The sequence below is a fragment of the Anarhichas minor genome, unplaced genomic scaffold (genome assembly GCF_050575085.1).
Source record: "Anarhichas minor isolate MPS153535 unplaced genomic scaffold, ASM5057508v1 ptg000028l, whole genome shotgun sequence".
Taxonomy (NCBI): Eukaryota; Metazoa; Chordata; class Actinopteri; order Perciformes; family Anarhichadidae; genus Anarhichas; species Anarhichas minor.
In genome coordinates, this window is record NW_027466474.1 from 14,305,644 (window position 1) to 14,331,226 (window position 25,583).

Sequence of the window (25,583 nt, forward strand, 5' to 3'; positions counted from 1 at the left end):
GCCTCGAACACGCAGTTCTGTAGAGGTTTTATTTTCAACAAAAGTACAGCTATATCAGATATGGATTTATTTTTACAGCGAAGTACAACATATTCCCAGTGCTTCTGATTACATCAAAACATAGAATGTACATACAGTTGACATCTCCACTCTCCCATTCACAGTTTCTGGATTGAATAGGCATTATTTTTCAGGTTTTTCATTTCTACAACAAATAATCAAACTCAAAAGGCCAGCGAGAAAGAAAATGACAAAATGTTTGCATATGGTGACAAAGGATATGGATACTGTGAGTAAATTGTTCTGTGTGAGGCAAAAAATCCAGACCTTAAAACTAGATGGTAATATACAATGAATAGATTTCAAAGGTGGAATGTCAGTCCTCTGTTTACCTTGTTGTCAGTGAACACCACATCGACATATGGCTCATTGAAGACTCTTTGTTTGTACCCTGACTATTCTGAAACAACACAGCGAGGAGTTCCTACTGAAGATGTCGCGATGCTAAGTGTGAGTGGCTCACGCGGAGCCTGGACTAAAAGGAACTACGTTCATCTGAGCAGCCTCTGATGTGTCCGACTGACAGTCTGCTAAGTTGGCTGTCTTGGTTTTATGACAGGAAATAGAAAAAAAAAAAAAAAAAGAAACCTTCCACACAGAAAGCTGTCCTCTAAGTTCTTAGCACAAGGTCAGAATGATAATTATATAATAAAAAATAATGTATACATCCTTTTGAACAATGTGGCCAAAATGGTTCTATTTAATTAATACTGCATTCAATAAATACAAGTGAGGAATTAATTTGTACTGTCAAGTCATTGCACTTTAAAGAATCATTTCTTAAGTAGAAACAAGAGCATGACATGAATTGCAATGAAGTACTGTATATGTGTGTGTGTGTGTGTGTGTGCATCTTCAGGATTATGTCTATTTTTAGCTCATCCCGAGAGGTTTCGCATTTATTCAGCTCTTCTGCTTGACTACAAATCTATACACAAACACCCATGATCAGTGCTAACTCCTATTTGGTTCACTGTTGTCATAGAAAAATGATACCCGTTTTTCCTCAGCGGTTAATGGAATTCCCCAAAAAAAATAACCAGCAGTTTGGACCATGACAGTGCAGATTGGAGTCAAAGAAAAGAGTAAATAAAGACTTCAGAATAAGTTTACAGTTTATAGGACCCAATACATCTGGGCAAAGAGAACATTAGTGCCTTTAATTTCACCCATCAACAGTTCAGTCTTTGATTCAGCATGAGGGAACGATGTATCCCCTCTCTACCTAATAAATAAAAACAGAAGCTACAACCTGTAATGTGTCGTGAGCAGGAGACAGGTGGACGGAGAAAAGAACTCCCCTTAGTGAGATGGCATGGGTTCACAAATGAATGGTTCCGCGGTGGGGAAAAAAAGAAATCCCATTGGAAGTTAAATGAAACTAAACAATCTGTCAAGAGTTGTCTAAAGTCTCATGCAAAATATTGGATGCCACGAGCATGCATTTACCTGGTACTGAGGTCTACCGCACGCTAGAACTGGAACAACATTCGTCTCCAACGCAAAATACCAATATCCAAATATATGATCTGTTCTTTTTACACTATTTACAGTGTGTAGCTGATAAAGGTAAAATAGATGATTCTTCTTCTAATATACTTTGAAAAGTGAAACCTAACTTGACTAAGAAAAGCTGCTTTCCTACTATATATTCAAATGAAACCATCTGTCAGGATGTTAAATATAACAATTAAGGAATCCTATGTAGTTTCTAAACGTCTGAAATTAGAATGAACCTCTTTTTGTGCAATAAAGTTAGCGCTATGGACGTGTGGTGTAACATCATAAGGTGTGTTTCAGTCAGACGGCACAGTATCTACTCATATGGAAAAGGCCTGACCTCTAAGTTTCTGTCCGAGTGGATTTCATGCACTGGGGAACGAGGAATTCCCAAAGTGTATGTGTGAGAGAGAGAGAGAGAGAGGGAGAGGGAGAGAGAGTGAGAGAGAGAAATAGAGGGAGAGAGAGAGAGATGCAAGTCCCACACTGAAGGGAAAATACATGACTAATTCAAATCTGCCTGTGAAACTGAATAGATAATCACTAGTGGAATGCTGGAAGGCACTGTTAGATAGCATCTCTCTTCTCCGCAGCAGAACGGGCCAGCAAGTGCGCATGATGGTGTGTGTGTGTGTGTGTGTGTGTGTTTGGGTGCATGCTTGTGTCTGTATGTTGGTTGGTGGTGGCGTGGAGTATAGGGGAATGGGGGAGGTGAGGGAGGGGTAGGGGGGTGTAGCACGGGACCTGAGGTTATCATGGCCTGGGAACCATATCTTTTTGCTGTGCCAGACCAGGGAATTATCTTCCAAAACAATCTCACTGGGAGCCATCTCTCTACAGACACCAGCAGCCAACTCACGCATTTCTCAACCATCTTTACTGAAACAAAAACATAAATTACACAACATACAAAGCAATTCTAAGGTCTCTTTTTTTTTCTTCTTTTTTTTCTCCCCAATAGGTTATAAGGCCTATAAGCAGGCAAACAAATGACATAGAACGATATATAACTCTTTCATATCACGTTGTAGTGGACAGTGAAGATATATATAATGATATATCACATTGCACAAGTTGTCATACTGTATATGTACTGTCCATCAGGTGATATAATTCAACACAAAAATGTACTCCTGTATCCGAGGTCAAAATATGATCACACAAACCATGGCCTCGTGTGTCGCTTACATTCCCACTGTAGAAAAGCATATACCTTCATGATGTGTGTGGACTGTGTTGGGAATCCTCTCGTTCCTAACACCTCTCTGTCAGTAGCATATGGCGGGATGTCGTCCGCAGCAGCTTTCGGCGACATTGTTGATTAAACACAACAATCTGATCGGGCCACAGTCCCGTGTAAATCACTTAACAGTGCCGAGCTAACCGCCAGAACATGGATCGGATCTGGAAAAAACAACGGGGAGGAGTGCCAAGATTTGAAGCTGCAGCCTGTAGAGATGCATGAATCTGTCAGAGGACACCTGCACGATGCTACAGATTAAATTCACCTTTCCGCCTCCCTACGGCGATGGCTCACACTTCTGCAGTGTACGTCCTTTCAGTGCTGACTCACAACCAACCGCTACGGTTGTCCTGTTCATTTTATACATATGTATTTTTTTGACCATTTCCCCTTGTGCTGGTTAAGGGGCTTGCTCCGAAATTCTCACACTGCGGCGCGTTAGCGTCGGTCCTACTTTAAACTGGAGGAGGGAGCGCTCCTCGGACTGAATGTGTGCTGTGCTTTTTACAGTGTGAGCAACACCGAGAAAAATAATGAAGCCAACCGAAAGAAAGTCTTTCTTTTGACAGCTGACGTGAAAAAGAGATGCTAGTTTAGACCTTGGCCAATGCTTCAACTTCACTTTTAGACCTCTCGGTGGATTTCCGGAGGTCGGCTGTTCTCTTTCCAAACACCCAGTGAGCTGCCAGCACAGTGCTACAGGGGTGGTCTCTGGAGGAGAGTGGGGAGGGTGGAGGGGTGGGAGGGGGCTTTGACACAAGGCAGGTGGACCGCAGCTTGCCTATCTCCTGCTCCCAGCTGTTTCATCTGAGCGGCAAAAGCTCTCTCGTCGAAATTGTCGGCATGAACGGTTATGAATACCCTGTCAAAAGTGGTTGGTGAAAGGATGCAAAACATTCTATTGATGTTCCAACTATTGATTTGTTCCCTGACCCATCATATCATGGCCAATGGCAGGTTTCCAAAAGAGTGAAGCTCTCCCTCCGAGAGCCGGTGACTCACACACGGGCGGGCTGAGCAGGTGGGTAGAGAGATAGAGAGGACAAGGGATGGATGGGGAGAGCGAAGGAGACACAGTAAAACGTCAGACTTGGTGAGGGGGGGTGGGGGGCTACTGTATGCGAGCAGCTAGAGAGAGGAACAATGGAGTGTTGAGAGTGAGGAGGAGATCCAGACGCAGGCATGTGTGGCTGAGCAGAGACGGCCTGGCTGGTCTGTGATCAGTGGAAAGATGGATCTAACTCGGAGATGATGCCGACGGCCGAGCTTCACGGGGTCCCTTCAGACGTCACGGTGCCCGTCGCATTATTCACTCTCGCACTCAGAAGAATGCAACAAGCGACCTCACATAGCGGCGCGGCGAGGTCGACACACTCACACCACTAGGAATGCCCCGTCCTGGCCTCGTGTTTTTCTCCAGACGATGGACTGAAAATGGATTGATGTGACAACCTAAACAACTCTGGGACATTCAGATGGCGTGAAGATGCAGAATCCGGGGGGGGGGGTGGAAAGAGTTCATGACAGGCGACTCAGCTGGAGAAGCGTGATAACTAAGAACGTTACTGACGTATATGAATTGTAATGTTTTGTCATTTTTCTCAACGTTTTAAATCCAAGTCTTCTGTCCTCTTGCTGCTTCCAGTCACACGCTATATTAACAATGGTCCATATTTTCAAAAGTCTCTTGTGTGTGTGTGTGTGTGTGTGTGTGTGTGTGTGTGTGTTTTTCGTATTTTTCTTCATCATGGGACATGATCATCCAGTGTTTAGTGCTTCTAAGAAAAATAGCTGGTCCTTCAGAAGAGTCTGTGTGTCTCTATTTCTTAAATGGAGCTAATCTACTAAAATTATGCCAGAAAGGAGCCTGGCCTCTTTTGGATTGACTGAATTCAAAAACCTCTCCTTGTGCCATGTCCTCCGTTACCTCATACTGCCCCGCACTTAGGGGGTCCTGGGGGGGCGGGTATGAGGGGGGCGTGCACCTGTTTACACCTGAGAAGGCAGGTGCAAAAAAAGAGCAAGAAAGGGGGGGGGGGGGGGGGGAGGGGAGAGGGACAAGGAGGCAGCGCAGGGCACAAAGCGAGAGAAGAAGGAAGGAGGTGGATAGCAAACAGGAGACACCGTCAGTAAATGTATCTTGAACAGACACAAAAACACAACACCGAGTCATGCGTCCATAGAAAACAGGCACGTGGACGTACAAGATGAGCTTCCGGTGGTAACATTCCTGCATATTAAACCTACGATATGATAACAGTGTGACCATATGGTGACGGCTGAATTGGGACACGGGTGGAATTCAGCTCTAGCAATGACACAAGGGAGACTGAAGATGCTATTCAATCAAAGGTCTGTGGCAGACAAACAGGAGAACCAACAGATTACACCGGATACAGTGATGAAAAGCAGGCATTTGGACGAGAGACATTGTTCTTCCACGCTTGTTGACAGCACATTCGTTTGAATAGCACCCTCGACACTTGAGAACACAAGAGCGGCAAGTATAGAGCCAACAGAAAAAGCTGTTAATATGCATTTAACTACAGCCTACGACGTCATCTAGCTACGGTCTACAAGCATCACAGCTATAGGCTAGTGCAATTAGAAATTAGATACAGTCAATATTTGGAGATGAAATAGTCAAAAGTTGCCATGGCATCTTTGGGAGAAATGAAAAGATGAGGAACAGTGTCTTTTGTTAGGGGGGGGGGGGGGGGTTTAGCAGTTTGAAGGGTTTGATCTATTTGTGTTCAGAGGAACCTGTTTTTATCTTGGACAGTCAACACAATGCTTGTAAACAGATCGGACTGTGACTGTATGCTCCAATGTGCCAATCACAATGCCTCCCAATGCTGCTCAGCAGTTGCCATGGCATCTTATTGCGCTAGCTCTAAGGAGAACTCTAATGCATATACCTTTATCATTCTCAAACCATGTCCATACAACATGGCCCTCTTTCTCAAGATGAAATCTATAAATGAATCTGAAATTCAAGAGAGTACTTCACCTTGTGCCAGCCATGTACACATACAGCACTTAGAAACACACAACATTTACTTCTGACAGACATCTACGGGGATCCTAACGTCAAGAGAGAACATTCCAGCAAAGGGGGGGGGGGGGGGGGGGGGAGGTCATTGGTTAATTAATACCTTAATGGATGGTCATGCTTATTGTGGAACTGGCAATAGCAAGAACATCAGTGATGGTAAATGTACAAACATCTAGCCTGGCACTAAAATGGCTAAATCTTAAAGGGTGATACCGACAGTTTTGGACATGTGGGTCCTCTGTCTGATGCTTTGCGGGGATTTAGCATCTTGAATAACTTGCTTGACATGTTTTTCTGTTACTGAGATAGCCAGCGGCTGTTGGAGCGTTACCGTATTTTGACACATCTGGCTTTAAAACAGAACTTGTTCAAATCACCAAATAAGTCAAAAGAACACGATCACCCCGATGTCTCTCCGGACTTCAAGGTGTCGTGTTGCTCCTTTGTGCTCCTTTGTCCTTGTTCTATAAAACTAAATAAATCAACTATAAAACGCACCAGAAGTCAGATTTAAGAGCTATTTGTCTGGATGTAAATGGAAGCGATAAGCTCCAACAACCACTCTAACTCAGTAACAGAACAAATGCAAACACTTGGAATTTGTTGGAGACCAGCGTGACACAGGACCCACATGTCACCAACACCGCTATCGCCCTTTAAACTCAATACGTCATGCAAAACAGCCCTCTGTCTTTTCATTGATGCTTATCTGCTGCTTCGCAACTCATATCAATTGCACCTCGCGTACGGGCCGACAGACGTTTAAACTCAAGGGAAGTGTATATTATAACGAGAAGAACATGAATCGACGTGACTCTTTCTAGCTTACGTAGTACACAGATAGTCTAGGTCCATTCATAAACAAAGTAGGCGTGTTTAAAAAAAAGGTGTAGAAAGTAGGAAAAAAAAAAAAGAAAAAAGAAGAGAGCAGGTTAAGGAGTAAAGAGTAAACAGCGATGAGAAGACAGAGCACACCAGCTAGGAAAAGAAAAAGGGAAATCACCTGATATCTTCTTGTTGCCTCACCTTTCTGTTTGGTCACCTTTCTCACCGTCATGGCCGCCTGGCGCTTCTGGTACTCAGAGATCTCGAAACCTGAACAAACAAACGGAACCGCAATGCATGTGAGTAACACGTGGCAAAGCCATAAGAAAGTCACCCTGTAGCACGCTGCAGCACATGCAGCATGTAGCTCCAATGTCCACTGTGAATGGAAGTAAAGCTTTCCCAACAGGGAGGTACAGAGGGATGCGTGACTAACCGATTTTCTCATCCTCCTGCACCATCTTCCTCTCCTCGTGGAAGGCCCTGAGCCAGCGGATCTTCTCCTCCGGCTTCTTGGCCAGGAAGATGTGGATCTCCTCGCTGTCTTTGTTGCACAATTTGAAGGCGTTCTTCACGCTGACGTTGAAGTCGTCGTCGCGCCCGTCAATGGCGTCCCGCACATCGTAGCGGTCCATGTCGATGCGGCCCTTATAGTACAGGATGTCCCGGCGTATCAGATCCTGGGGGAGAAGAGGAGGAGGAGGAGTGGTCTGTTAATGCGCATGTGTGTGTGTGTGTGTGTGTGCTGAACCTTAAGAGGTGTCAACAAGCATCCTTCACTTGGTGTCCGGAGAGTCTGCTGCCTTGTGCGACCCTTTCCATCTGCTGCCCAGACATACAAACACATTGCAGAGTGCCAGATCACAAATGGTAGAGAGTAGTATTTCAACGTTGGCGAGTACACGCAGTAAAATCTCATGTACAAGCACGCTGCGATAGATCCCATCTTTGTGAAGCTTATGCTGGCCAGTTTTTGATGACAGCTTGTGTCAGACAGGTGTGATTTTGCTGTATTTGACTGTGAGGCTGCAACCAATGATTCATTTCATTACTGTTATTCTTCTCAATTAATCCCTTGGCCAGAAAATATCCAAGAATATCTCAATTTACAATCCAAACATTAAACCTGCAAATGTTTACATTTGAGGAGCTGAAACGAAAAAATTGTTCAATCTTCAACATTATGAATCAATTATCAAATCAGTTTCAGACAAATTTTCCGATGATTGTCCTTCCATCAAGGAGTTTTTGAGGGCACCATATAGTGGATACATTTAAAATGGTGGACAGTACTACAGTACTACAGTACTAGAGTACTCCGGAGTAAATAAGGAGTGCCTCAGTGAAGTACAGATAAACACCAGAGTATGACACTAACCTTGTGACTACAAATAGTGGGTATCTAGTTTCTTCTTAATCCATAAAATATCAAAAAACTATAAATATTTCATTTAGATTTTTCAACTTCTGTACACTACAACAGGGTAGCATCCAGCAATTATTTTCATAATTAATCTCTGAATTATTGTTGAGTAATTGATTCATTTTTGGTCCAAAAAAATGTCAGAAAATAGTGAAAAATGCGACAATTTCCAAAGTTGACATTTCCAAATATCTCATCACAGTTTTCTTAAACCCCCAATTATTATGTTCTTAAACAAATAATCTATTATAAAAGAATAATAGAACTGGTCCACCTCTACAGCAGATCATCATAAGTAACCTTGACCTGTGGTGCTTTGCCGGAATAAGACGTCCCCATGAAAAACATCCTCATCTTGACCGTTGCCTTCGGGACCAAATTACCAGCAGTCACACTATCAGGTCAAGGAAGGTAAAAAAAATATAAAAAAATAAACAAGAACAGGAATCTTTTAATAAGCGCGCTGAGACAAATCTGCATCCGTGTGCTGATAAGGAAGGGATGAGCAGGAAAAGATGGAAGGCTACATGCAACGTGTGACTTACACACCCCGAGGGCCGAAGTGACACATGTTGCACTGAGGACGTGTGGAACAAAGACTAAAATCTACCATTCAGTTCTTTATTCAGTGGACCAGATCCGCTAACACGCACGGGGATCTGCAGAAATTCAGAGTTCATTTCGGGGTGTCAGAGATGTTCGACAGTGATAGAAGTGAGTCGGTGGGGGTTAGACACTATATCTGTACGGCTTTGTTATTTACCTTTGTGTGTGTTTGTCCGTGTAATGGTGAAAGTATTGCTCCGCTGTGTGTACACGTGCGTGTTGATGATGCAGCTCTCCCGCCTCTGTGTGTTTGTCGGCCTGCATTCGCGTCCGTGTCTCTGTGTGCATGTATTGTTGGGTCTAGTCGAGCGTGAACATCTGTCTGACAGGAGAGCGCAGCCTCGGTGCATTAGAGCCCAAACTACCACCGCTCCATTTTGTGAAAGGTGCCGAGGATTTGATTGCATTCTTCGCCGAGGGCGGGTGCGTCTCACAGCGCGTTATGTAATCTATTCGCGGCTCTCGAGTGCGGTTGAGGAAGTCGCGTGGTCTTCAAGCGTCTCCGTCACCAGCCATTTCAAGAACACAGGCCGAGGGTGTTTTTTTAGCTTTTCAGCTTGTTTTCAGCAAGTAGGGTCGTCAAAAGAAATAAAGGAAGTGAACAAAGAGAGAGAGAGAGAGAGAGAGAGAGAGAGAGCGAGAGAGCCTACCTTCTTACAGAGAACCAGCTGGTGATCAAAGAGGAAGAAGACTCGCTGCTGGCTGCGTCCATAGGGCTGATAGATCCATGACAACTCCCCAGTGTAGATGAGCTCCGAGCTCCTGTCCAAGATATCATCGCCCTAGATACAAAGACACACACACACACACACACACACACACACACACAATGTAGACATGAAGAAGACACTCATAGGCACAACCGTGCACTATGACGCAACTGCCAAAAGATACAAGTTCCAGCATACAGTAAAGATCAGTTTACTCATCATGGTCAGTGGCTCTCAGCATGTGAGAATAGTTGTACAGTGTCTCCTGTGGCTCATAGCTAGCTCAATAGCTAGCTAGCTAAAAAGTCACGTGGCCTACCATTACTAGTTACGAAGCTTTAAGATGGCGTATTGGCGGTACGGCTGCATTTCTTTCACTGCCCGTCTAATCTTCCTGTTCAGCTCCATAACAGCTCCAACTGCAGGTTGAAAGGAGACTGAAGGAGTCTCCGGTAAACCTGCATGTCTGTGTTTGGGGGGGATCCGGCCCGATGACAGGCATTAAATATATATATATCGTAAATATATAGAAATAGTCAATCATCTTGCTGATTGTCTCTTTGTAGGGCTGCCCCATCTTAGTCGATTAGTTTCGTTTAGGTCTTAGTCGACTGAGGTTTCTTTATTGTGTGCCAACAAGATTTTAAGAGTTGCTTTTGCTTGATTCTCTGTGAAGGAACTAAGTTTTACAGATCTGTTAGTTAAATCAAATAATCGATTCGTCTGCAGAATCTTACGAGTGTTAGTCGACTAAGGATGTCTTTATTCACTCTAGTTATGTGCTAATGTAGGTCATACAGATACATCAGTATTAATGCGAGACTGTTACATAACCACGTCACAGCTCCTGGTGGTAACTTTCATTCTCTTTGAGCTTGAACTTGATCATTTTGCTCGATCCATCTCAAGAGGGCAGCCATTTAAAAGCGTGAGTTTAAAGTTGATACTGGATCACATTGGAGTTTATTGTTTCGGTGCAACAGAATTAAACTTGATCTCGGTTTAGAGTGAAAACCAAACTGACCTTTAAAGAGAGGTTTCAATTGAATCCTTGATTTTAAGCTCGTTTTAAAGTTTGGTGCAACAAGATTTAAAGTTAAACCATGATTTAACCGGGTTTAACAAAAAATGCTATCACGTTGCATTATGGGATATGTAGGATCCAGCATCCGGCTATTCCTGTACAAACCATGGCATCAATACCCCCCTAAATATGACTACGTCACAAATGGGTCTCATCGCCAAAGACTCTACACCATTCTAACTTTTAAAAGTCACTCCTGATTAGAATAAATCACGTGAGATGTAAATTAAGTGAAAGTTCTTCCGTCCCTGGGCAATATCCGTGACTACGCAGATGGACTCAGCAGACTGGACCAGATTCTGCCAGTAAAACAACATCAGCTGCTTTGAAAGAGCTCCGCAGTGAACACATACACATACCTCCCAGTCCAGAACAGAGGCTTGCCACTGGGCGATCTTGTCGATGTTCTCCAGCCTCCTCTTCCTCTCGTTTATCTGCTGAGTGACGTTCCGCATTACTGCCAGTGCTGCTGCCACGTATCGATAATCACTACGGACACAGTGTATACATAAGTACTTCTGCGGTGTTAAAGGGTACATTTATAGCTCTTGGAGTTTGGCCACCCGTTAAAAAAATTAATAAAAGGACATGTAATGTCGCAGCAGTGAACGATACAGAGTAGCCTATTTAAGGACTGGAGTTGTAAACTCAAGTAGCAGCAGTAAGTCCGCTGGAACACAGTGAAAGTAACATACTTCCATTTAATTCTAATCAGCCACTTTCTCTATCCACAGTTAACTCTCACTGCGTCTATGCTAACTGAGCTGGATTTATCCCTCTGACTTAGATATGCAACGGATCCAATCCTCACTTTGGAAGATAATGCCTGCTTGTGGGTGTGTGTCTGTCTGTGTGTGTGTGTGTGTGTGTGTGTGTGTATGTGTGTGTGTGTGTGTGACAGAGAGCAGGCAGATTCTCTACAGCTCCAAACAGTCAAACACTGTGATCTGGCAGGCAGAGTTGGCACCTGTCCCTCTCTGGCTGAGAACGCGTGCTTTGTCAATGACCTGGAGCTGGCTGAGACACGCTGAATCACTCGCGCCATTTTTTGGTTTCTGTAGGGTTTGCACGCATGAGTTTGCACATCTGGATGCTCTCGTATCTGCAAATGTTTACTGTGCTTCTGTGCGGCGCCCGCTGTGTGTGTGTGTGTGTGTGTGTTGGGAATGTTGATGCTCGTACTTGTGCCAGCGAAAGCCCAAATTCATATTTAATCTGCAATCTATTTATAGCCAGTCGTTCTGTGCAATGATCCTACGGCCGTGTATTGAAATGAGGACGATGTGACATGATGATGAGCAGCAGTGTCGTCGTATACATTTTCGATGCAACTGAGATTCCCTGATGAAATGCCCCCCCCCACACACAACATTCACAGAAAGCTGGCAAAACAGTGCAAAATAACATTTGTTTCACTTCATGCACGGATAACCACCGCTTCAGTAGAACAAACCCAACACCTGCAACGGCTGCAAAGCAACACAATGCATCTGGAACAACAATGCCATCAAAGCAACAAAAAGCAACACGTTCAGATCCAGATTAAACGTGACTTTGGACAAAGCGTACGGTACCTGTGCTCCAGCGCCGTGTATTTGAGAAGCTCAGCCAATTGGAGTGGATATTTGCAGATTTTCTGGACAGGGGTGAGCAAGAAGCCGTCTATGGCAATGTCAATCATTTGCTGGAGGAGGCGACAGGCCTCGAAGAAGTGCTGGTACCTGCCGTCCCTCATCAGCTTGCTCAGCTCCATACAGGCATCCAAGTGGTTGTTACAGTATTCTGAGTAGATCCAAAAACCATCTTGCTGTAGATTAAAAGAGCAGCGAGAGATACAAGATGAGAGGGGGAAATATGAAACAAAATCCTCTTTTTAATAAAACATGCTGGGGAGAAGCGTGCCAAGATGTGCGGAGGAGCAGCTCCGGTCGCTAAAATTTTTATTAGAGCTGGTTTTTTTCTCGAGATCATGACTTAATTATCTCATTATCTTGAGAAAACCTGTTTGCTGGTGACTTAATTATAGCCACAGCTTTACTGTTATCTCCAGATAACGAGATTATTAAATTCTGATCTTGAGATAACAAAACCTAACAAAATAATGAGCAATTACGGCTGCTCTCAGCTGGACATCAAGTTTTCTCAAACCCGTTTTTTTTCTGTGTTGAAATGAAGTGCGCTATGAAAGGGAAACACTCGAGAAAAGCCCCATTTGAACTCACGTGTTCTAAAAAGCACGGTCCGATTTCAGAGAGGTGGGGGTCGTCTGTGTTGTACTGTTTCTCCAAGTCTCTAACGAAGCCCATCTGGAAGCGGAAGATGTCCTCGATGTTCCCAAAGATGACCCTCAGTTGGTCATCGTTGAACATGTCGACGCGCTTCCTGCACTGGCGCAGGTAGCCCTGCAACAACAACACGGGTTACAACTACCACGGGGCTTTCAAAGACGATGCGGTTTTAAGTGCCGGGCTCAGAAAACTGCTGAAGAAAAAGCCCGATGCAGGCCACAGCTTGTTACTTCTCATGACTAGTTTTGCTAATTCTTTGTAATAAACATCTGCAGTCACTGCTTAAACATAATTCATTTGAATCAAAATGAACTGCGACTCCGAAGCTTCTGCAGAGTCAAAAACAATTTAGTGCAGGTCGAACTGTGGCCTCAATTTCAGTCAGTCCAATTCTTGTGGTTAATTAAATGCCCTGAAGCTTCGGCACTTTGTGAAAAAGGTTTGCTGTGAGAGGTAGGTCTTTGCTGTTTCACACTCCACCACCCAGAACTCTCTCCGTTTATCAAACGCTTACGTTAAGCCTTTTGGATTCGTAGAGTCGAGCTCAATAATCAAAATTAAAAGCTGAGAAAAGGATCGATAGCGCAAGAGTAAAATACATTATTATGATTATGAGATGGGAAGCTTCTTTTAATCATAGAGCCCTAAGTGACGAGCCATTACAGTCAGGGCGTGTTCCATCAATAACCAAGAAAAAATACAGTTTTTAGTTTTGATTAAATTTTAAAACCCTTTACTTTTACTTACGTGACACACAAAGTTTGGAAATAGTTATGACAAAGTATCATTTTAACATTTAATTCAAAGAATAACCCATTGACTGGCTTGTCCACATCTGTTTTAAGTCAAAGAAGTCTTTCTTGCCCGTGCTTGTTTGTACCAAATCTGAACCTGCTGGGTAATCTCCACAGGCGATAAGTGTGAAGGCGAGAAGGTGAAATTTACGCTTTATTGCAGCTATTTTTTAAACATGATGCTTCACCCGGATTACAGACAAAGGGTATTCAGAGGGTTGAGGAAAGATGGTTAGATAAGCAATAAAAATCTGCGCTATAAAATCTTGCCCACCCAAAGTCATTATGCAGGTGTTGTGTTCTGTATTCAGAGTCGACCTCTATTTATCTGGCACAGAGGCAACGGCTGTGCTGGAGACAACATTTTAGAAATAACTGCCCCGCATGTAAAAAACAGTATTATGCAATCTTACTTTAACTCACTTGTATTTTGGGGAATTTGTCTATATATTATGTTTTTTTACGGTATCAGCAGGAAGACAGCTGCACTCAACAGGAGGTTGTACTGTTACTGTTGGCAGTAGGACAAACAGACAGTCATTTGATTATAACGATGGTCTTTTTCGATCATATATAATAATAAAGTGCATATCTGGAAATCCTAATCTTAATGTCAGTTCACATTTACATACTATAACATCATTAATCTTGTATTCCCATAGATTCTTTTGAACCAATTATCATGTGGCACTACTTCCTCTTCACTTTTGATTTGAACATCAAGACGGGGACAGAGGAGCAGTTATTATTAGCTGTTGTCAGATTCCCAAATAAAAACCGTTCCATGTTAGATACAAAAGTTGATATAATAAACACTGTAGCTGTACTGTACATGTATGCATCTATTAACACTATGCCTTGCAAACCCAGTTCCGTATACATAACTAGACTTGTGAAATTCACTATTGGTGGAAAACGTACATTGAAAAGGAGTTCACAGAATTTAGGAGTTTTTAAACATATTCAAACGTTCGATTATAAATAATCCGTCCAGTTTTTAGATTTAGATTTAAATTTGGACGCGTCATGTTTCTGAGTCTTTATAAAAGGCTTGCCATGCTAAAAATGTAACAAATGGCGAGGCTCTTGTTTAATTTGATTTGGTGCGAAGTCGAGCCTGTCACTTCGGCATGAATCATAATCACAAATTGAATGTGGACTAGATCGCTGCTGCCACCACTGTGTACAATCGACAAATTGTGTCTTCTTATCTAAAAAAAAAAAAAAGAAAAAAAAAAAAAAAGAAAGAAATAAGAGAGAGAACTATTTTTGGACTGTTTTGATAACAACAGAAAAAAAAATATGTCTTGACTAAAAGTGTGAATGTGGGAGTGTTGTGCAGCATCAAACCGGCTGCTTCTTCTCACACGCGTTCCAGTTCATTCAGCTCCTTTCCATTTACCTTTCCTATTGTCTCTCTGCTACTCAAAGCCCTGGAACAGCAGTGGATGTATGCGTGTGGGCACGTGTTTAGTACCTCACAGATGTCCTTGAGGTGTTTGATGTAGTGTCTCTCCGTGCTCATGATCTCGTTGATGACGTTGGCTCTCATCTGGTCTCGGTTCTGGAGGGGCGAGCCCAGACACAGGCAGTCATTGGTCGGGTCCAGGTGCCCGTTCTGCACCTCGCTGGTGCCCTCGGCTGGCTCCCCTCCCACGTCCTCCTGGTTTACCCACAGCTGAGTGCACACACAGAGCCACACACACACACACACACACACACACACATGCACTTGAATAAAAGAAATGTGCTCAGCCATGTCATGTGTTCAGAGTATAAATCTGACGGGAAAAAAAGTATAAGTAAACAGACACATTTAGGTATTCATATCACAAACCTTTGCTGTAAAAGTGGTACTACTCGCACCTCATGAGCATGAATGCACACACACACAGACACACACACACGTGAACACACATCTCACACACACAGAGCTTCATTTAGAGGGTCTCTGGTTCGTTTGGACAGTGAGTAAGACTGTTGGTCCAGCTTTTCAGAAAGGTGAGGGACAAACTGCCAAACACTCCGGAGTTTAAAATAAGCCTCCTTCTGAGCGTGGCGGCCAGAGGATATTCAATGCCCAACTTTGGCCCTGTGTGTGACTCCCCCCCCCCCCCCCCTGCACATACGCATGCATGTACACTCGCACACAAACTCACATGTTCCACACACATGCATGCACTCACCGACACCCACACACGCACAGGACCATCATACATTGTGTATTCCCACTATCGCTCACAGAAAGGGCCAAGTGAGCGTGGTTTCAGATGTCCAGCGGCCAACACCTGATGACACACAGTTTTTGCCAAGAGAACATCAAAGAACCCGACGGGTAGAATGCCAAACACAAAATGAGGAATGCAGCGCCACAGACAAGCAGAGTGACGGGTGGTGGAGTACTGAGTGCAGGCTAGAACTATGGAGCGCAGCGTACAGACTGAGAAATAGTCAGAGTCAACAGTAAATGGAAAAAAGTTAATGATCCATATTTGAAAGAGAAATCTCCATGAATATTAACCGGAATAATGATTCCAGAATCCATTTGATTCTATGTGAACACATTTGCAGAATTTTGAGTGCAGGCCGCTAAGGGAGACATTTAACATTACTTTACTTTTGACTCATCAGTTCTGCCTCTCTATCGACCCCGCTGAGGATGATGTGAAAACGTCACGGGAACGTTAATGTTTCGGGTAATGTCGTGGGGTACGTTGCGTGGACAGACTGGAGCGGGGCGGGTGGGCGGGCAGGCTGGATGGGTAGATGAAGCTGGGGGAAAAAAAAAACGCACCTTTGACGTGGTGTTTTGGAACCGTGGAGTTGCTATGGGGTTGATATAGAAAACCTGTTTTGTTTGGGGCTGAGGAGGGTGGGGTTCCACCTTGGAGAGAGAGAATGACAGAAGAGAAAGATACTTTTTGGTTGACAGTCGGTCAGCCTGTCTGCCCTGCCCTCTCAGGAGTGAAATATGGAAGGGTGGACAAGTGGGAATGGCCATGAGGAGTGTCTGTGGGAGGGGGGAAGAGGGGAGGAAGGAGGAGGAAAGAGGGTCTCCACCTACCACAAGGATGCTACTTCTTCCTTCAGAAAGATAAGTAAGAGAAGTGTGGAACAAGCTGCAGTAGCTGCATCAGACCTTTGTGTTGGGTTAAGTTGAACTCAAATATGGGTGAGATATAATCACGATGTAAATTTAAGTGGGTTTCAAGGGTAGGTACTGAGGTTGATGCCAAACTAAAAAAAAGGGGCTCATCAGCATCTTTGTTTTATTGTCCCTGAACACCCGATAAAGGCACTTAGCTAGCTATTCTCAGATCTCCTGAGTGTTATGTGTTCTCTGAATAAAGCATTATTCAACAGTGTGCATCTGTGTGTGTTTCGTGCACGTGTGACAGAATGCTCGTGCGTGTGCACCTTCCTCAGTGTGTTTATCAGCTTGTGTGCATATGTTCAGTGCGTGTGTGGGTGTGTGTTGTGTCTATGGTCGCCGGCCAGCCGCGGCCGCAGCTAACTCACCCGTACGAAGCTGGCGGGGAACCATCCTTCCTCCTCGTCAATCTGGCCCCACCACCAGTCCTTGTTGGAGGCGTCCAGCACCTTGATGACGTCACCGGCCTTAAACGCCAACTCCCGGTCCGCCATGGTCACATGGTCCCATACCGCCTCAGCGTTGACGATTGAACCTCCACTTATCAACTGGAGAAAGGGGAGGGAAAGACAGGCGACATCTTGAGCTTTATTTTCATAACTGAAACAGCACGACGAGCACCGCAGACACCGGCCAATGGATATTGATCCACGTGACCAAAAAAAAAAAAAACAGCATTTAAATCTAATTTGAAAGTGATTGTAATTCAGTGCTCAGCCTCATTTTGGCCTAAATCTGTGTGAATCCTTGTTGTTGAGCCCACTCAGATTACTAATGGATGCAAATACACACCCTCAAAGCCAGGGCCCACTGGCAGCTTAGGGATTGCAAATAGAACAACACAATAGCCGACACAGACCACAGCACAACACAACAAAATACGGCAACACACACACAAAAAAAAAAAAGGCAGAGCCATTAGTGGAGAAACAACACGGTGTTCAGAAGCACAGCAACAGTCTCCACACAGCGATGGTAATTGGCCCATTATGACATTAGAATAATTACATGTGTTAATGTGATATAAATGCTGAGGAGCAAACAAATGTGAAGGGATAATCTCCCTTCCTTCATGCTTGTTCTGTTATCAGCCGCACGGTCTTTGACAACACGGAAGGATGACTCATCAAATCTGTTCTATTGGTTCTGGCATCATGAATAACTAATGTGGACATGATGCGACGCTGAAATAAATGTTTCAACTGCGCAACTGGTGCGCATGCACACGAGCAGAGTATTATTGATGTGCGCATGCATCGGGCGTATAGTGTGTGAGGACATGGAGGCCTGTCAGGTGATCAGTATTCTTCAGGGGATCTGGAGAGGCTAAAGGTTGTTCTCATTAAAGGACAGCGTTCCTGAGGAGGAACCTGATTCTCACATCATCCATCTACTAAACAGCCTCACCATCCATCACGCTGAGGCTGAGCTCGGTGGCCTTGAGATGAGCAAAAAAAAAAAAACGCAACACACGTGCAGCCACACTTTTACCTTCACGTGCGTTGAACCCCTGTATGCATCTGTGGCACAGCTACAACTGCTTATTCCGATTGTTCTCTCCAAAGTAGTGTTCATCAGCATGCTCCAGTCCAGAGCTAACCATGCATCCAGTCCCTGGGGCTGTGGGCAGAGCAGCCAGCGCTAACCAAGCCTGCTTAGGCTCTAGGTAAGGAGTTATCAAAAGGCCCGGAGACGGGGATGTCACATGGATGGACGTTAAATGGCTTCTTTACTTGCTTTCAAGGCTTCTGCGTATTAATATTGAGCCACTGTTGCTTTCTAAACGGACCTTGCTAATGTTTTCTTTTTTCCTTCCATCCTTACAAGATTGCTTCGGCTCTTATAAAATGAAATTCCTGGATGGGAAAAACCTTTTTAAAATGCACCTCATCACTCCAGCGCAAATATGCTCTCCCACCTAAGGTGCTGATGCAGTGTTTGCAGGACTGTGTGTGTGTATTCAAACCCCCCCCGTGAGGATCCGAGCTCTCAGACTCAGCAGCTACGTTGCCCCTTCAACCTGTGGACACATGTCTGCTTCCCTGGTGGCCTACTGAGACAGCTACAGGGGATATAAGCCAATCAGGGCAGAGGAGTGAACACGGGGAGGGACGTCCATGCCTGGGAAGGGAGAGAACAGCCGTCGTCATGGTGACAGATGAGGATGCTTCACTGACACTTCAGGATGAAAGCGGAATATTTCCAAATTTAGGAGTGCGTGTGACCACTGAATAGCTGCAATATCGCTCTGTCATTAAATATTAAAATGTGATGTGATGTCAATGTAAACATCAAAGGAACACTGTGTCGGCTTCTGCATGCAGGGCTGAGATCAAAGATCTCCTTGAGAAGCCTGATTCAATCAGGTAAGGGTTTGGAGCTGGGGGGAGGGGAGGGGGGGGGGGGAGGGGTAGCAATACATCTCAAAGCTCTCCACTACAGGAAGAGAGGAGGATCACCGCAGAAAACATGTGTCACGCTGCCATGGAAACAGCACCAATGAATGAATAGCACTCAAAAAGATTTACAAAAGGAGTTTGATTCAAATCAAAGAGTCCAAAAAAAAAATTGTAATCCGACACAGTTAGTAGAAGCCAAATCTTGACCGCCACCATCTGACACCGGGACCTCTGCCTGAAACACTGAGGTCCGCCCAAGCTTCCAACCCCCATGCTCCAGGTCCACTCCATTTTCGGCCCCATTCACTCCCAGCTCAATCTCTCCAATCCCCATCAATCTGCTGTAATACAGCCGACAGACAGAGAGAGAGAGAGACAGAGATCCATTCACGGCCAATGTTCCTCCCTGCTCACTTCTCCCCTTCCCCTCATCCCTCCATCTCCCTAATGAGATCATCGCTGCCCTCTCCAATACATTTCATCACCCCCCCCCTCTACATGTCTGAATAAATTAAAAAGCATTACATAATCAATCTCCCCAATCCCAAGCCTTAGCACAACCTCACACCTAGCTTGATCGAATGGCACACGGTGAACACACAAACAGAGAGGAAGTCTTGCCACAAAACTCCTCGTTAACTGCGTGCCTATACCGGCTGCGAGGACCTGTGTCATCATGATGGTTACACCGCAGTTACAACATCAAAGATCAAAGGGCGAAAACTGCCGCCTCTAAACCGCAAAACCTGTATTTGGGTCAACGCAGATGAATGCAGTGGAATCTATCCCTACACACGGAGACATACGGCAACGCTCTCGGTCTCACGTTCAAGCACAAGGCTGACAAGGAAACATGTGAGAACAGAAAGAGGATTCACTCGCTTATATCATCTTTGCAGCACAACACATCAGCATTCACTGCACTGGCAGCTACACTGCATTCCAACATCCTCCTCTATCTCTAGCCATAGCACATCTGCACCAAAAGCACCTACAGCATCCCCGAGTAACACACACACACACACACACACACACACACACACACACACACACACACACACACACACACACACACACACACACACACGCCTTTAGCCAGCCTTACCATGTTTGTGACATGAAACTGCTCAGAGAGTGTATGCATGGAGAAGTCCGGCTCACACAATCATGATAGTTAAAATCTCTTTTTATTTGGAAGAGGTTCGAGGCGGTGGTCCTCCCGCATGAGCCGAGCCTGCGATGTCGAGTGGCAAGGTTGCCGTATTCCAGCAAGAGGCTTCTCTCTCCGACGCACTGAGTGAGTCTCGCGGTCCGTCCTCCCTGTGTCTGCCAACCCTGTTATGTAATACACTTATACCCCGAGTCTGGGAGCCAATCAAAGATGCTCTGCCTAAAACCGGTGAGAAATGCACTCACATCCTCTCACACACACACACACACACACACACTGTGGTCTCGCTCGCGCACACCATCCACACATTGACACTTCTGACTGCACAGCATTTAACGGTACTCTATTAGAAGGCACCTGCCCTGGAGGGATTACAAATGTGTGAACACTCGGGGACGTGTGCACGACTCAGATTCAAAGAGGGACTATACGGATAACATCCACCCCCGACACACACACACACACACACGTGCAACCTAACATGTGAATACACATTTGTAACTAGCACTGAGTTATTACCGATAGCCACCTGAGCCACAGCCACTGCAGTATGCAATATTAGGATGCTGTGTTTACAGTCCTGTGGGGGTCCCCTCCAGGAGGGGTGTTTATGCGTTGATGAAGACACACACACACCAGTCCACATGCTACAGCATGTGATGGAGCTATTCATGTCCATAATAAATGGTAGCCAATCACTTATTTCTACACCTACAGTACAACATTTACCACTTAACTAGACACACACACACACACAAAAAAAAAAAACTGCTCGGCACTTAGCTTTGAGTGTGAGAGAGCACACATACAGTATCTTCTAAAAACCTAGCCAGCCTACCATCCCTATTTATAGGACTGTCATTGAAGGCTCTGGGATGGGCTTTTAGCATATCTATTTCTGACATTCATTCAACATTCATGACACCTGCCTCCAATCCTTTATTAGATTATGCAACTGAAAGTGGGGTCAAAAAAAGAAGAAGAAAAGGAGCTTTTTTTAATCTCCCCCCTGACATGCCTTTGCACTTGGAGGACATTTCATATGTAAGAAATGTGCATATTTACTGATACTTTTTCCTCATTAGACACCGTTTAGTGACCAGGCGTAACAATGTGCCGGCTGCATAAAACAGGTGCCACATTACAAACGTTGCAAACTGGAGAAATGTGAATATTGTAGGGCTGTGAAATGGAGCTGAGTTTAGCTGCATCTAAAATGGGGGAAACCTGGAGTGACGGAGGCCCTCCTTTATTAGGCCTAGCCCTGCCTGCTATTGGTTACTGCTCAGATGAGATTACAATGATCCTCCAGAGTCCTCCATCGGCAGCAACCTCTCACTCAGCACCCGCTATTTGCTACAAATATCCCAATTACTTCAGTGGAGAGAGATTCCTGCACGGCTATCAGCTGCCATATTGTGGATGTGGCAGTGGATCACAATAGGAAAACAAGACCTGACGCAGCAGTAGGCTGTTGGTAAAAAAAAGAAAAGAAAAAAAAAAGAAGACCATCAGATTCATTTTTCCTCTAGAATCGAATGAGTATAGAATTAAATTAATCCATGCGCATAATCCACAAAATACAACATGGAGGAGAGAGGGAGATCGACGTAGAGGAGAGGGGGGGGGGGACATGTTTATATGCGGGGGGGATATGAATTTCCAGTCACCACAAAAAAAAAAAAAGGCAAGAGCATCACAGATCTGTATCCGCACAACGACGACCACCACCACCACCAGACAACACTAGCTATCACAAACGGTGAGAGGACACAAGACATAACGAAGGATTGGGGAGAGGGGTGTTGGGTGGGTGGGGTGGGGGGGTTAACAGAAATACATTATGTTGTACCAACGTCATTCATTTCAACGCGTAGCCGCGATGGAGCGCCGGGTGTCCCCGCTCTCGACCAACGCGCACTGCCTGTCTCTCCTCTCCTGTGCGAAAGTGCGCTGCGCTGCCAACCGGGCCCCAAGCGCAGATCCATTAACGAGTACCGAGGATGAACATCAACAGCACGTTCACAAGCACCAGAACCGCGATCACCGTGAACACCGCGCAAGTCTGGACGTCCAAGGCCATGATGGCGCAGCGCTGCGGGCCGATGCTGAGATGCGCTCTCGGGAAGACGGGGCGGAAATTCAGCCCTCCACGTCTAGACGCGTAGCCTCGAAGCCACGGAGAAATCCACCATTACAGCTCAGGCAAGAAATGACCCAAAAGAAAAAACGGGGAAAAAGGAAAAAAAGAAAGATGCCTCTACGCCTCTTCACAATACGCGATGTAATTCATAAAGGCACGGGAAGAGATGCATCATTCCTCACCATCATCATCGTCATCAGTCTGCACCGCGATTTCTCCCCGCTAGTCAACACCTGCCGGTGCTTTCTCCTCTTCCCCCCTAAACCGACCGACTCTCAGGCCAATAGCTTCTCACAGCAAACAAGAGGGAGGCTGTGCGCAGGCTGTTCGCAGCTGCCGAGCCGCCTTCCGGTGAGTGGGGGGACCAGAGAGAGATCGGCTGCGAGGCTGAGAGGCGGTCCTGTGTTAATGCTGATCAGCGCTCCGCCGCCAGACTGCCGGCTTCAGCCATCACCTACAGTCGGGGGGGGAGGGGCACTACATGGACCACAGAGGGCCAGAATCATAACCTCATTAATCTCACCACCCCACCGTCTAAAAATATCACGGCGCCGCGCTGATTTATCATTTGTCATTAACGGGGGGCCGCGATGGAAGGAGGAATAACTGTCAGAATAACGGGCGCGCGCTCCTCAAAGTGATCACCGTCTCATAATTTTATTGGCGCGATGTCAGCCGTTTCTGCCAATTTGTCCGTGGCCACGCATCAATCAGATACAGTGTGCCCAGTTGGTCTGATAATCGACCCCATTTTGCATTACCGCTGGCTGCACCGGACCAACAAGCAGCAGGCACGTGAGGGTGCCATCGACGGGCAATCGAGAGCAATCTCTTCATGATTAAAACGCATGTTAAAAAAAAGAAAAAAAAAAGGCAGTTCTAGATCTAATTATGTCATCCGTCACAAAAGTATGATGAGAAACATGTGACGCTGTTTGGGGGAGAACAGGGGCACAGGAGGGAAATGCTTAGTACTCTCACTTGTAGCCAACAAATGTTAATTAAGTTCACCTTCATTTATGAAATAGTCTGAACTCAAACTCACATTTTTTTTTCATTGTGATGAATGAAGCCCAGAGTTAAGACTCACAGGTCACCCTTTCATTTTTTATTTTTTTTCAGCAAAATACACATTTGTGTACACTTTGAAAATGTCTTTACTGGAAAATACCCACATCCTCTAAACTCCACACGGCCAGCAGGCTGTCTGTTGTAAAATGTGTAATGCTTAGCCCGAAGACTTGATAAAGCTCCTCCAGACCCACAGGAGACCTGCATCTGGTTTTAGCGGTACTCCCTGTGACTTCAAAACTGATGTGTGAAATCAGCGAAGCTCCCATTTAATTTACACTTTATATTGTAGTGAGACCAGGCGGCAACCTCCGGTTCTGAAAAGTGAAGGAATTGCAGAAGTGCCTTGAACCTGCATTCTCTCTTCTGGCCAGCAGGGGGCGACTCGTCTGGTTGCAAAAATAAGTCTGATTGTATAGAAGTCTATGAGAAAATTACTCTACTTCTCACTTGATTTATTACCTCAGTGAACATTGTAAACATGAGTTTATGGTCTCAATTGCTAGTTTGAAGTCTTCTTCAATTCAGCATGATGTTCATTTAGTAAATGATGGTCCATTTAGAGTCAAATAGACCATAAAGCAGGGGATGCTTGAGGGCGGGGCTGCCTTGTGATTGACAGGTTGCTACCAGAGCTGTATATGGCATCTCTACCACAGAGACACTCCTGCGCAGTCAAAATATGGTCACTTCTGTTCACTGGTTGCAAAAAAACCCAAGATGGTGACGGACAAAATCCAAGATGGCCGACTACGTCCACTTCTTGTATTCAGTCTATGAGTGAAAATGGGGTCAAGGGCATTCTAAGCATTATGTGGATACATTTAATAATCATTTTAATGGTGTATGCTATTGTGTGGACACATTTACACAACCCTGGATTTATACACTTCAAATACAGGCAGGGAAATGTCCTTACAGTGTGGGTGGGCCAGTGAGAGATCACATCCTGGGTTTTGCACAATGGATTCCAACTGGTCCGGAAGAAGTGTCCCGACCTCATTACCACCTTTGAGGCACTTGAAGCAACACGGTTAACCTCAAATTGCACCAGTGGAGCTGCTCAGTGTCCCACGGACCAGAATGCGGTTTGCAGAGGCGGCCGCCAGATGTGAAAAGTGTGCTACTGTGTAAATGCGGAGCAGGACATGATCTGAAATAAAGCATGGGGCTCAGAAAAACCAAACTCTAAACAAACAAAGGTACAAAAAACACTCCAAACCTCAACTATAGGTTGTGTGTGTGTATCTAGAGTCTTCTAAACTAAACACACACTCATTTGTGGAGCAGGAGAAGATATTCAGGAGCGCCGAGGTTTGCCCAGTACTTAGGGTGAATCTCATTTCCAAGCCCCCGGGAAAAGTCTGGTAATGCTTGTAATCATGTGATGCCCTGTGCCCAGAACGGCATTATGACGTACCCATATTGAACAAAACAACTATAAAACAGAGTAACAATTTCCTGAGCGTTCGCGCAGCACACAGTAAAAAAGAAAAACACCCCTTAAATGTAACAACCAATATAATTTTGCCCAATATCATTTCAAAGGTCACGATTGAGCTGTATGAAGAATCACTCCCTTGAATGAATCATTTTTACTCACAAAGTAGCAGCGATCCGTCCTTGTAGCAGCATCAACTCAAGTTGCAGGTTGCTGTTAACAGTCTGGTCACTTAGAGAGGACAGAGGCTGCAGTCAGCTTGAAATCAGGCCATTTACAATAAACTCGAGCAGCAACCCAGCTTCATGGCAGGAACAAGGTGTCGAAATGTCAGTGAAAAACTGCTCAAACCATTCCCGCGGCTGCCATTCAGTACGCTCAATATGCTCCAAACTGTCACATTTGCACTGGAATACAGTGAAATGAACTCACTGCAGTCGCTGCTAGGCTTGGTGGGCTTTTTGTTTTTACACCCGGGGAGAACAGAAGCAAACTCTGTTGCAGGTTGATATCTTTTGGAACCGTTTGTAACATACTGAGAATATGGATGGATACCAGAAAAGTGGGTTGTGCTTCAGGACTGTTCCTAAAAGTATTTTGGGTTTTATTCCGCCATGAA

General features: G+C 45.0%; 1 protein-coding gene across 4 annotated transcripts in view; it reads right to left on the reverse strand.

Moving 5' to 3' along the window:
- Positions 1-15: 15 nt before the first annotated feature.
- LOC142962672 (uncharacterized) overlaps positions 16-25,583 on the reverse strand; it is a 41,532-nt gene continuing 15,964 nt past the window's right edge. For 2 of the 4 annotated variants that reach the window (XM_076103269.1, XM_076103267.1), the window contains 8 exons: positions 17,108-17,287; positions 15,066-15,266; positions 12,729-12,908; positions 12,081-12,313; positions 10,866-10,995; positions 9,363-9,494; positions 7,120-7,363; positions 4,892-6,953 (listed from right to left, as the gene is read on the reverse strand). In XM_076103269.1, coding sequence (XP_075959384.1) covers positions 6,679-6,953; positions 7,120-7,363; positions 9,363-9,494; positions 10,866-10,995; positions 12,081-12,313; positions 12,729-12,908; positions 15,066-15,266; positions 17,108-17,287 — 1,575 coding nt within the window. In that variant the 3' untranslated portion in view covers positions 4,892-6,678. Of the gene's footprint in view, positions 4,799-4,891; positions 6,954-7,119; positions 7,364-9,362; positions 9,495-10,865; positions 10,996-12,080; positions 12,314-12,728; positions 12,909-15,065; positions 15,267-16,382; positions 16,473-17,107; positions 17,288-25,583 lie in introns of those variants that run through there. The other 2 variants (XM_076103270.1, XM_076103268.1) reach the window with 2 other exon arrangements.